General features: G+C 39.6%; 2 protein-coding genes across 2 annotated transcripts; both read right to left on the reverse strand.

Moving 5' to 3' along the window:
- Positions 1-539: 539 nt before the first annotated feature.
- LOC116178678 (ubiquitin carboxyl-terminal hydrolase 16) lies at positions 540-7,518 on the reverse strand. Its single transcript, XM_031498252.1, has 9 exons — positions 6,797-7,518; positions 6,498-6,744; positions 6,216-6,452; positions 5,975-6,164; positions 1,923-2,157; positions 1,604-1,878; positions 1,361-1,523; positions 1,058-1,315; positions 540-1,005 (listed from the first exon to the last, which is right to left on the reverse strand). Exons 1-9 carry the CDS (start codon positions 7,295-7,297, stop codon positions 592-594), a joined length of 2,520 nt encoding a protein of 839 aa, XP_031354112.1. The 5' UTR covers positions 7,298-7,518; the 3' UTR covers positions 540-591.
- A 258-nt stretch (positions 7,519-7,776) lies between these two features.
- Positions 7,777-12,479, reverse strand: LOC116178679 (activating signal cointegrator 1 complex subunit 2). Its single transcript, XM_031498253.1, has 9 exons — positions 12,202-12,479; positions 12,054-12,152; positions 11,935-12,006; positions 11,565-11,888; positions 10,308-10,508; positions 9,929-10,260; positions 8,860-9,009; positions 8,226-8,810; positions 7,777-8,179 (listed from the first exon to the last, which is right to left on the reverse strand). The coding sequence occupies exons 1-9, from the start codon at positions 12,232-12,234 to the stop codon at positions 7,822-7,824; spliced, it is 2,154 nt and encodes a 717-aa protein (XP_031354113.1). The 5' UTR covers positions 12,235-12,479; the 3' UTR covers positions 7,777-7,821.
- Positions 12,480-12,502: the final 23 nt, after the last annotated feature.

Raw genomic sequence — 12,502 nt, forward strand, 5'->3', positions numbered from 1 at the left:
TAAAAAGAACATTTTAATTTATGCCACTTAATAGCCCACTTGTAACGACTCAATTTTCCAACCAATTTCGAAAAAAAATTCAAAGCGCTGTAACTTTTGAACTAGCAGCCCAATCTTGGAACTGTTTGAAATTATGGATTCTACAGGCCACATTCTATAAGAAAAACATTTTTCCAGGTCGATCTGAGCCCACTGACAGTTCAAATCTGTGCACAGAAAAACTGTTTACTGTGCAATGTACCTTTATGCATTAATAAACGTTTAAAAATCAAGAGTTTTTCTTTAACTGAGACAATACATGCAGGACATTTTGCAAGAACTTGATTATCTTTGTTTTGCCACAAAGCTGAAACTTATGCCTTATTGCAATACCTAACAAGAAACCCGATTAAATTAAAATAATAGATAAGACAGAGCATTAAAAAATGTATATTATCATATCGCACAATTAAAGTGAATGCTGAAAAGGGAAGGCAAATTACGACTTAATAATTTAAAAAACCGAATTAAGTTTCCTTAAATTACAACATTATTGGTGATTAACAAAAAAAATCAATTATAATAATTCAAATTTCAGTACAACAAACTGTATTACAATATACGTTCATAAAACAATAAGTAAGCCTGAACTCCTAGGACCTTACTCTCTGGCACCTCGATCACATAGGAATCGCTAATGTAATACCACTTTCCCGTCGGATAATCGGGATTCGCCTCGGCGCCTCTGCAGTGGTAGCTTTGGGAAGCCATCTGATTCTTGGGCAGGTACTGCCACCGGTAGCTCTGGTTCTGAAGCTTAGGTCTCACTTTGACGTACGCCACGTAGTGACCTCCGTGCAAGGAACCGCTATGCTCGACGACGCCGTACAAAGAGTACAACACCTTGTTCTGACCGTGCTCGAAAGTCGGAAGCTTCTGACAGCGCTTTGAGCAGAACGGCGCCAAGTCGAGAAGCGTGGGAAACTTAACGAACCTATTTACTTTCATTGAACGAAACCTAAGAACCTAAATGTTGGGTTTTAAGGTTAGAAAATCACGTAGGTACACGGACGCCTACCTGAAAGCGCTTTAAATGCAAGATGAGGACGGCCGGCGGATTGCAAATTAGTAACTGCTTCGTTGCGTTGGTGTACACATTTTTCCCATTCCCGACGTTCTTCGTGCACACATCACAGAGTACCTTATTATTTCCGGTTAAAAGCTCGCACGCTGTAAATTGATTTAAACAAGATTGGACGGAACATTCGCCCTCGACGCACTGATAGCGACTCGTAATGGTATTCGTCCACATGTCCGCGTCATACTCCTCGCTCATCTATTAACAAATTACGTTATGTCTGAATAAAGTGGGGCAGATTACCTCTTCGTCCTGAGGGGCGTTGTATTGTCTGTACAAACTGCTCATTTTCTTCGATTCAGTTTCGTTTAGTAAAGTTAGTTTTTCTAAGTCGGCTTTTAAATCTATGTTTTTATTATTTACAAATGACAATCGGGATTCGGGCCTCTCGTAGTCTTCATTCGTGCTGAAATGGTACTTGGTATCATTAACGGACCTGACCGACGTCTGTCGACCACTAAGCGGTAGACAGACTGCGACCCTTACTCTTCCAGCGGACTGTTGTGTCCACAAAGGGGACTGCCCATGTCGATGTTAGTTTCGCTTGAAGTCCGACTATTCTCGAGACTATCGGGAGCGAGCGGAGACGCGCTCAGCATTCCCATTGTCGACGTTTGCGCGTCTTCGATCCGCATCTCCGTCGTGTACTCCTCCTTCGAAGTGGGCGTGCCATTTTCAATTTTATCGGAATTGTAACCCGACTCGGTTCCCTTCAGTTCCTCTCTCGTTTGAAATCCCTCCGTTTTATTCGTCATACCGTCCTAAAGCTGCGAGTGAGCGCATGCGTTTACGGTACGTCACTTACCTCCACGTTGTCTTCAACGTCCGCGTCGGACTCCGTTTCGGACTTATTGTCGCCGCCTTGATGCGTGCCGAAATCGTTTTCGCCCATGCTATTATCGTTGAACGCCTTTAATTTCTTATTCTTTTTCGCCGCGCGTTTTTCCTTCTTGGTTTGGTACTTCGAAGGTTTATTGTCGTCGGATTCTTCCGCTTTGCGTCTTAGAACTGGAGGTATTTGTGTCTCGCTTATTGGTAAACTAAAAGGAATTAAATTTTAAATTTAACTGGGCTGCCAATTTTCAAGTTGTGGTGACATTTGGGACCCCCAAAAAGCAAATTTGGTAATTTTGGTAATTACAAATTGAAACTTAGTGGCAACCACAAATAATACCAAACTGATAAACCGCTATGGGCACTAACTGTAAATACAAGGGTACTGGAAATCCCATGGTTGTTGGTGTAGTGGGAGGAATAGGTATCTGCTCACACTCCGCCCACTAGAAAATTAACCCACATAACACAAAAATGCTGCAGAAATATTTTTTATATATTACACTGCAACATTCGACATATTGCAGTAACCTTTCAAAATATTACAGCAATATTACAAACACAGATATATAAAAATGTCCGCCCTTTGAAATATATCTTTGTAATATTTTTGCAATATAATGCCAACATGTTCCTGAAATATTTCATGCATAATATTGCATCTGGAGGTGCGAACACGCTATAGTCTCGAAATTTGTGCCGACAAAAGTGAGCGAAGTTATAGCAAACATCTACAGACAATTAAAAATCAAAATAACTCCCAAAGGGTATATTTTCCCGACAAACTTTATACAGCACAAACCGGCACAAGCGTAATTTGTGTAATATGTATCGATATTCCTTTATCGACTGAAGAAGGAGAATCCGACAAATTCAAAGAAGCCGACGTTGATCCCGAAATACGGAGAAACGTATTGGGCATTGAAAACAGTGACATTAACGAACCGCCAGGCCTGCGTAAATACAGAATCTAATGTTACTTAAAATTAATTGAGCATAGATTAATTGATTAATCAATTTGTTAATTATTTAATTATTTGGATAAAATATAGACCACCGTTTATTAAAAATTTGTGATTTTCTGAGTTAAATTTAGCGAAACTACATTTTTTGTAGGTAATTTTCTTCTCTTTACTTTTGTTCACCACATATTCTCTCGAAAAATGCATAGTTTTGGAGATATTGGCGGAAAACCGCATTTGGCGGCCATCTTGGCAAGATGGCGGCCCCGGCGGCAAGTTTCGAATTGTGCATTTTACGAATTTTAGTTCTACGCACTCAAGCATACAAAATTTCAGCACTTCCCGAGTTATTTCCAGGTAAAATCCCTCAATGACTGGCCTATTAGCAGAACCCCTAAAAATCGAAATAATTTCAAAACGGTATGTTTTGCTGGAAAACTTTTTACGGCACAAACGTAGCACTAACCAGTCCGCCTAGTCTCGACATTTCTGCCGTCAATGTTCTGCTAACTTAACGGACACGCATTTGGAGCCACCATGCCGCCGCATCAGATACTACGGGAAATATTCGAGAGAACAAGGCGCGACCGATCCCACCGAACGTTTCATCGCCGAAAATGGAGCTCTTTTCGCCCGAATCGAGGATGAAATACGCGAAACGGTGCAGCTACACATGGGAAACCACTCCCCACCATCGTGTCAATGCGCTTCTTGGACCGCACAATCTCAACGGCCCTACCAGAAGCCATCATGCAAAGAGGATCCGAGAAGATTTGAGTTCGCGCCAGAACCGCCCCCGCAGTTCCTCACTCATACGATCTGCGCCCACTCACATGCCTCCAAATCCGCCCTCAAGTGATACTAGATTCGGATTCAGTAAAGTCACTAAATATAGAAAGTACCGCAATCCATTGGGCTCGCGTGTTAGAGAGAGAACGCATGATTTTTGCCCAAAAATGGCGGAAGTTACCAGATTATAGTAACTTTAATGTTAGGGATTATTCCACCTGTTTGGAGATATCTGTATATATATTTTTATAAAACATGACAGTACTATGAAGTTAGGTTATAAGTTATAAAAAATTACAGCTATTCAGATTTTATTTGTCAATTTTTTAAGTTGGCAGCAAATTTGCCCAAAAATGGCGAATGATTGCGGTACTTTCTATATGTAGTGACTTTAGGATTCAGATCAGCGAGACCTCTGGCGGCAGCACATTGTAGCTACTATTGGTGGGATAAGACATTGTGTTTATTTACAATGGCCAAAAGTAATCACTATTCTAGTTTTTATGGCTGTAAAGTAAATACACTTACAAAAATTTCGTTTGCAAGCAATCTAATTACACCTTTAAGAGCAAAAATAGTTTAAAACGTCATATTTTATTCCGTTACTTTCAACAATTTTAAATGTGATCAGAGCAATTATGAACCAACAAGAAGGATAAATTAAGAAATCGTCGTCTAAACGCGTAACACTTCCAAAGTCTTTAATTGTGCACAGTGCAATTAAACAACAAGTACAAATTGTGCACAACCCTTGTGCAGGTAAAGCACATCTTTTTTAAACACCCCTACAGAATTTCTTCCATAAATAAGAAAGTTGCCACTGCACATCCTACACAAAATCAAATTTGGAAAATGGCGCTACATTTGCTTTTATTCCAAGTGGCTATGTATCAAATTTTATTTAAATGCCCAATGGTTATATTTCATCCAAAGGTCCCAATCGCCCTTTGTAGGTACTTTCCTGTGACAATTCACTCTTAATATATAAGGAATTATAAAAGATCACGACAAGGGATCGAGGAGGAAGACTATGGTTAGTATAAATTAATTCATTTCGTTGAGACCTTTCATCAGAGTACCATAAAGGACAAAACTAGTTCCAGCCCCCCCCCCGGCCCCGTACTTTGATTAGAGGATAGAGAGGGCAGTAATTTAGACAGCGAAATTTGATGGCCGTCTGGCACACCTTCAAGGTATAGGCTACCTCCCTACCTTCCCTGCACCAGGGAATAATGAATATATTTCATCCCCAAAGTTACACCTTACCTCCTCAAATTAACAAAGAAATAAATAAAATATATGTATTCTTAATAAGGAGACTAAACTGTGCGGTTACACATTTACCACCAAAACCACCCCCAACATTCTTAGAAAATTCAGTAAAAACACGTTGTAGAATGTTTTTCACGATTTTCTGGTGGCAGTGTGGCTCTCAACCTTATTGTGACACAGTAAAAAAAAAGAAATTCGAAACTAATACAAAAGCAGATAGTCTTGTTACACAATCTCAGTTTTAAAAGGTAATGCACAGACTTTATGTTAAAAATATCAGAAAATACAGGGTGGATCGACCGCCCGTGTACCCCTTTTATAACTCAGGAATTAAAAAAATCTTAACCAATATATGTATATATGTATGTATCAATTGATCCAGTGGGTGGGTGGGGGGGGGGGGGGCTGTAATTCCAAACCCACACTATTCGACATCTCGATTCAATAATGATTCTTTATGCGAAACATTTTTTTGTCATGGTGCAAAACTTGTGATTGCAGCGCCACCTGTTACCACAATAAAAACTGTTTCCTCATAGGCCCAACATGCGTTGGTTTTTTGTGAGGATCGATCTACGATTGATTTTATGGCCCAACCTTCAACTTACGTTCTACAAAGCTTACAAGTGTAGAGTAGATCAAACGATCCCACAGTTTGGCACCTCTGCTTTAAAGTAAACTACTTGTACGAGCCTTAGTGAATCCATTACAAAAACATAATCATTACTCAAAGGGGACCTTTTGATTCCAACTTTTCAGGAATTTGTCCATAATTTTAATTTCTATGCAAAAATGTACAAAACTTTTATTTCTTCTTCTAATTCAATCCCATCATCCCTTACCTACTTACCTGAAATTTAATTTAACACCTGTAATTTTGTGTGGTAGGTTGCGATACACTTTTTTTCACTATTAAACATTAACAAAAAGAGAAAGAAACAAAAAGAAAAAAAACTCCATTTACACCTTACCCCAAAGGGTGGTTTTTGTCATTACAAACCTCAAATCCAAGAAAAATTCATCCCGCTGAGACGTATGCTGGCACTCCTGACATTGCAACGTGCTCCCCAATACACCCCGGAAGACCTGCTCGGTTGGCAACAAAAATTCCGAAGCCTGCTGACCATAAAACTTAATAATCTTCTTCTTTTCACCCTCAACCGACGTCGGATTCGTCTTCCTACTCAAATCTGCATGCAAGCGCGTTTATAATACTGACACGGGACGACGCACCAACTTACCCATTTTTTCGAGTATCACCGCCTGATACCGTCTCAGATCTTCCTCGCGTACCGCCTCCAAAAGATGCCTGAGCAATTCGTGGGAGTCGTGCTGGTGCCCGCCGGCGAACTGGGGCATTCTATTCGTCAACTTGGAGAAGAGCATGACGGGATCGATCACTTCGGGACGTCCGTTTTGAAGCTCCTGCAAGGTTTGCGCGAGGAATCGCGTTAAAATGCCCCACTCGCCCAGGTAACCTACGAGGAAAATTTTTGACTAGCGCCGAGTTAAGGTCGACCTACCATCCAAAGGATCGAGTATTATCGAGGTCGAGTCGGATAAACTCAACTTTCCGCCGGGCAAATTGAAGTACTGCCCCGCTTTGCACGTCTCCTCGAGAAGACTTAGGATGTAAGGCGTCTGTCCTAAGCACTGCATGACCGAATTGAAAAAGCACGTGTTGCCCAAGTTCCGCAGTCCGCGGGCACGATGTAAGGTGAAACCGGTCTCCTTCATCTCCATGTTGTTCAGCTCGATGACGTCGGACATCTAAAAATTTGCTAAATCAGCTCAACTATGCCAAACACGGCAGGGATTCTACCTCATTTGACATAATCAACGTGTGCGGTTGTGCATTTTTACTCCTGGATAATTCGGCATTTTTCTTCAAATACTCGATGGCATCTAATAAAATCTTCTTAGTGTTAATATTAATCTCGTTATCGCAAATGTAACACCACACAATCCAGGTCATCGTGTTCACACAGAGCGCGTGACAATCAGACCGAGGTGTATTGAAGTGTTCCAAAGCGTGTTGATTCTTCGCGCGTCCACAACTCTGATTGCCGCACTTCAAGCACATCCACAGCGAGAGATCGCACTCGTAATCGCCGTCCATTTCCAGATCGTTAGAGACGGTCATAGTCTTACACTTCTCGCATTCTGAATGGAAGCTTGTTCTGATCAAAGTCTTTCGTAATTTCGGTAAATCGACGGCTTTATGTATGTGAGAGCATTCGTTCATGTTTTGATTCTCATCGCATGACTCGCTCGAGTTGTCGGAATTTTTGTTAGGCTCACCTTGTCGTTTTTTCTTTGCCATTTATATAATTGGTGTAATTTAAATGAAAATGATGGTCAACACGTTTTCAATTTTTTCAACGTCGCCAAATTCATTTAAGCTCGTTGTTTATTTGTGAGGAAATTGTATTTTATGAAAATTACGATAAGTACTGCTGGCTGAAATTAAGAGAAATTAAAAAACGGTTGAACTTCTCCTAACAAAAAATCATTTTACGAGAAATGTTTTTGACAGTTAACAAATGTCAAAAACACATGTTCCATTCGCAACTTGCAGAAACTAAATTCCCCAATCTGCAAGAATTGTGTACAAGGCAATTCCAAATTAGCAGTCACTTTTTCCAAAGTGCATTTTCTCCTCTTTTTCCGCCAACAATATCCTAAATATGCATATTGCGACAGCTCTAATTTTTTATAAAATTCTGGGCCCTCAACAATATTTGATGTACGTTCTTGGCCCTCTCAGTATCTAGCGCCATCTTTGAAAAAAAGTACAAGGTGTGCAAATACAAACAAAATTTATTTATAAAAATCACATAAAACAGTTTAAGAAGGAATCATTCCCTTATTCCGTTTCCACGTCGCGCCTTGTCTCCTATTATGTTTCGGTTTTGTACTTTTACTGGGAGGTTTCTCGTGGCTCTGATTTCCATTTTTACTCGGTCTAAACGTCCTACTACTTTGATGGTGTTGGTATTGTTGGGCCCTTTTCTCTCTGAGCAAGGCGGGATCGACACAGAAATCTTTTGAAGTATTTCGCTTTTCTTCTTCGGATTGTGACTCTTCAGACTCATCCTCTTCTTTGCCTAAATGTCGCATAATTCTCGATTCGTTGTCCGAATCGTTTAGCGAGCGTCCTACCTCGACTCGATCGTCATACTCGTCGTCGAGATCAAAAGTATACCTGCAATATGACCATGAATTTCGGACCGTTTAAGCATGATACATACTGCGCCTTAAGGATAAACTCCTTAATCTTCTCCTTTTCTTTTTTGTCATCTAGCATGCTGTTCACGTTTAAATCATTCCATTTCTTTCCAATCGGACGCTGCGCTGCAAACTCGCTCGTACTAGGTTGACTAAACAAAGAAACATCGGCCAGATCGCTAGGTAAGTCGCCGTTTAAAACGTGGGCGATCACCTCATTCGGATTACTGTTGTACCTTTCCAAGCATTTCTCGACGAAAGCGCCACTTAAGTGGGGTAGCACGTCAAGAACCGCCCGCACGTTATGCTCATCCGACGCATTGCCGCCCCCTTCACCGTCGGTAACGCCCAAATGCTTAACCAGATCGTAGTACTGCTCCAACACCAACGAAATCGATCGCGGAAGATTCGCGTTCTTTTTGTTTTGGGATCGCTCCAAAAATTGCGATAGCGTGGCGCACATTTGTCGACACTCCTCCACGTAATTTCGCCCGTTATCGTGCGAAGCGCATGGCGTAGTGGGCGGCGCGACCTCTTCCGTCGCGGAATTAAATTCCTTTATAATAGAATCGAGGCTTGCGAGGAGATAGTTCGTCTGCTGCGAGTCACTGATCGCGTTAAGGTATAATTTGGGTCAAACGTTCGGTAAAAGGATACAAGTTGGCTACGGAATCCACGAGTATTTGGAACTGATCGCGTACTGGGTATGTTTCGTTGTAGGATATTACGAATAGTTCGTTGTCTAAAGCGTTTGATATTAAACTGATGTACAGCTCGACAGCGTTGTCTTGTTTAGCACTGTTGGTTCTAAAAATAATCCATTCTGTAATGTATATTTACATACCTAGCAGCAGCTAGTTACTAATTCGTTTTTCAAGCGGTCAACATCCAGTTGCAACCGAAACGAATTTCATCAGTGATAAAGGTTCTATTGTTTGGGAATGTGACAACCGATAATCGCAGATTTCGTATGTATATTGTTTATTTAGAATTATTAACTATACAGTTTATTTAGATAAGATTTAATTATTGATTTGCAGGAATATTTTCTTGCAGTTAAGAGTAGTTTTGGTTGTTCGTTTTAGAGAGGTTGTAAGGATTTGTTCTTTCTCATTGTTTAAGCGTAATAAATGTAATGGGGGCTTCCCGGCTTCATTTTTTATTTCTGATCTATAAAGTTCATTAAAAATAAAAACACCCGTGTATCCTCAATTTTTATTTGCGAGTAAAATAAACCCAAAATAAATTATGGAAAAGCTGTGTTTTTAGTCCGAATTTGAAACGCTTCAGTCTAAATACGTCACAAGCCTATAACCAATCACGTAAAAGTGAGCTGGCAACCTTGTGCGAAGGTCTGACGTTTGTCAAAAGTCGTGATGTCATCTGAATGGTTCTAGCACCTGATTGGTCAGGCTTATTACGTCACAGAGCCCGCCACAATCATCTCGTTTTGAATAAACCCTTAACACCACACATGTTCATTATTTTTTTTCTAATCAATTTTAAATAAACTTTTACTGCCCAAAAAATTGTTGTATGGTTTCAGGTATACGCTTATTAAATTAGAACTACGAAATTCAACTATATACTGTAAACCCCTATTCAGTTTTAATTACAGAGGAAGTAAAAAGGTTTTTAGATTTCAAACAGAGGCCTACACGGACGTAGCAGAAAGAAAGTCGAACCAATTAAGCAAGATCAGAACGCATTTCAGAATAAAGCTTACCTGTAGCTAACTATTGCGTCAATGCAATGAGTCGTAAAAATGTGTACAGTATTTACAAATTCAAACTTTCCATAAGCGACCCATTGTTTCAACAAATCGGGCTGCTTTACCCAGTCTTTCTTCATTTCCAAAACGTCCTCAATTTCCGAATACACCTTCTGATAAACACACATTATACCGAACGGCAAATCCATACCAAACGCAACAACAATGGCGTCATCGCAAGCCGACAAAAATTCGTTTAATCCAGATGCCATTTCGTATAGAAAGAACGCGGTGTCCTCCATCACTTTAGGGCCTAGTCTTGATGCATGTAGAAAATGTTCGAGCTCCTTAAACACAAAGGGTGGTGAAGTGGGGGAGATGGAGGGCTACGTACCATTCCCACTTTCGAGAGAAGCCCGTCAATGTGTTTAACAAAACTGCGGTTTTTTGAAGAACGGCAAAAATCGATAATTTGTTTCATAAGATCAGGCTCGGAGAAGTTGTAAAGGTAACACAGCGTGAACACGGTTCCAATATCGAACAACTCTGTTTTTTGGAAAATGTCACGAACAGTGTCCTCTTCCAAATACTCAACCTGAAATAATCACAGCATTTGTGAGGGTACAATTTACATCTAGTGTTAGCTACTTAATAAATCAAGTTAAATACTCAATACTTTCTGAGGCTCGGTTGTACAATATCAGTTAAAACTTCAGATTAGTTTAACTGAAAGATTTCAGAAACATGATTGGTCAGCCTATGAAATATTAGCCAATCAAATCCTTTAACTCACATTTTAACTATAAACTGAAGTTTAAACTGAATTGTACAACTGGGCCTGAGAGGTCAATTGTACTCAGGGGTTGCCCAAGATTAATGTGAAAAATTCATCATAAAAAAAAGCATGAACTTTAAATGTTAACTCGAAACATTTAAGATCCTTGGTTTATTTTGAAGAAATTATTTGATTTGGTCCCCTCTTCCACACAATTTTCTTGCATCTTACCTGCTACACTCTGTATACTTTTTTTTTTAATTTTTGTTTACAAATTCACATGGCTCTTGATTTCCTGTGATAAATTCTGCTCAGGATCTAACAACCTTGAAGTGTATATACATTAAGTAAAAATCACACGCAAATCTATAAATGCGGTACCATGTGAAGTTGGCACCCCCTCATTTTTTTACTATGATTTTTATAGTGAAACCTCTAGAACTATTATCTGTTCACCCAACAGATGCAGTTAAGCTCCTCCCAAAAAATTCCCGCCAAATTTAAATGAACATTTTTAATTGGCAGAATTTTCAAAACCTGTAATACACGCAACTATTTGCTTCCAATTATAATTGCCACATCTAAATTGACATCTTGCCTCGATTTGCCGTTAATTTCATTTATACAAACTAATCTTTTTGAACTTAATAAACAATTTGAAACTATGTACTGCTGTGTGTTTAAAGGTCAATATTCAAAACATAACACTTTATAACTCAGTCATACAATGTGACATACGATTTTAAATTTACCGGTTTTTATAATTTTGTGACTGTGAAACGGGTCTGTTATTACATTGGCCAAAATTTATTGGGAGTGGCTTAACTGCATTTGTTGGGTGAACAGATTATGAGAAATTTCTCGATTTTTGCTCACCTCCGACACATTAAAATCCAGAAGTCTACGGAAAATGGCCATAACGCAACAGTGTATTTGATTGTACAGGTCGAAGTGGTTCTTATTTAAGTGAGTAATGATACGCAAGGGAACCGAGTTTTGCAAAAAATCCTTTATCATTGATATAACATTCGGATCGTAGACAACGTAGCACCAAAACTGACGATAGCTGCAATCTACTAAAAACTGCAGCTGCCGTAGGAATGACTCATTGCGCTGAAAGTTCCTGTTGCCACTCTCGTTCGAGTGCAGCAAATACGGTACAAACTTCTGATAGCTCTTCTTCTCGATCCAACACTCATCCTGCAAAGTGCACGTAACGGCTGCTGGCATTTGTTATAACACTTACAAGAGCCGGTTTCCTAAGAACTTCATCTTTGTAACGTTCCTGGAAGGTAGGGATTGCTGGCGATTGGGTAAGCTAAAATATTGCGGTTAATACTTGTAACACCCTGCTCGTTTAGATACCATTTCAATAAGATTTTCTAAAGTCTCCCCCTTTTTCGATATCCTGGTCTTATCCCTAAATTCTAAGTAAACCCCATTTAAGGGTTCTTTGTTTGGATTCTAAAAAAAAATGTTACACGAAATCAATGTCGACGTTTATTTTATTTACCTTAAAAGCTACTCTGGAGCAGATCGTATCCATTATGCACAAATTCACAAAAACCTTTCATCAGTTTCACTTTCAAAATTTTAAGGTTAAAATCACAGGTTAAAATTAACCTCAAACTGTCAACGTCAGATTTGCAGTGTATGTTACAGGGTGTTTCATCTGAAATTGCACAGTACGAACAAACAGTAGGCCACTTGTCAAAGTGAACGCGTTAATTAAGTACATTCACCGGTACTTGATTTGAGGCGAGGAGGTAAGGGTAGGGTTGTAAAAAACACGTCTTCATGAAGGTGCTAAGATC

Source organism: Photinus pyralis, unplaced genomic scaffold, assembly GCF_008802855.1.
Source record: "Photinus pyralis isolate 1611_PpyrPB1 unplaced genomic scaffold, Ppyr1.3 Ppyr1.4_LG8, whole genome shotgun sequence".
NCBI lineage: Eukaryota > Metazoa > Arthropoda > Insecta > Coleoptera > Lampyridae > Photinus > Photinus pyralis.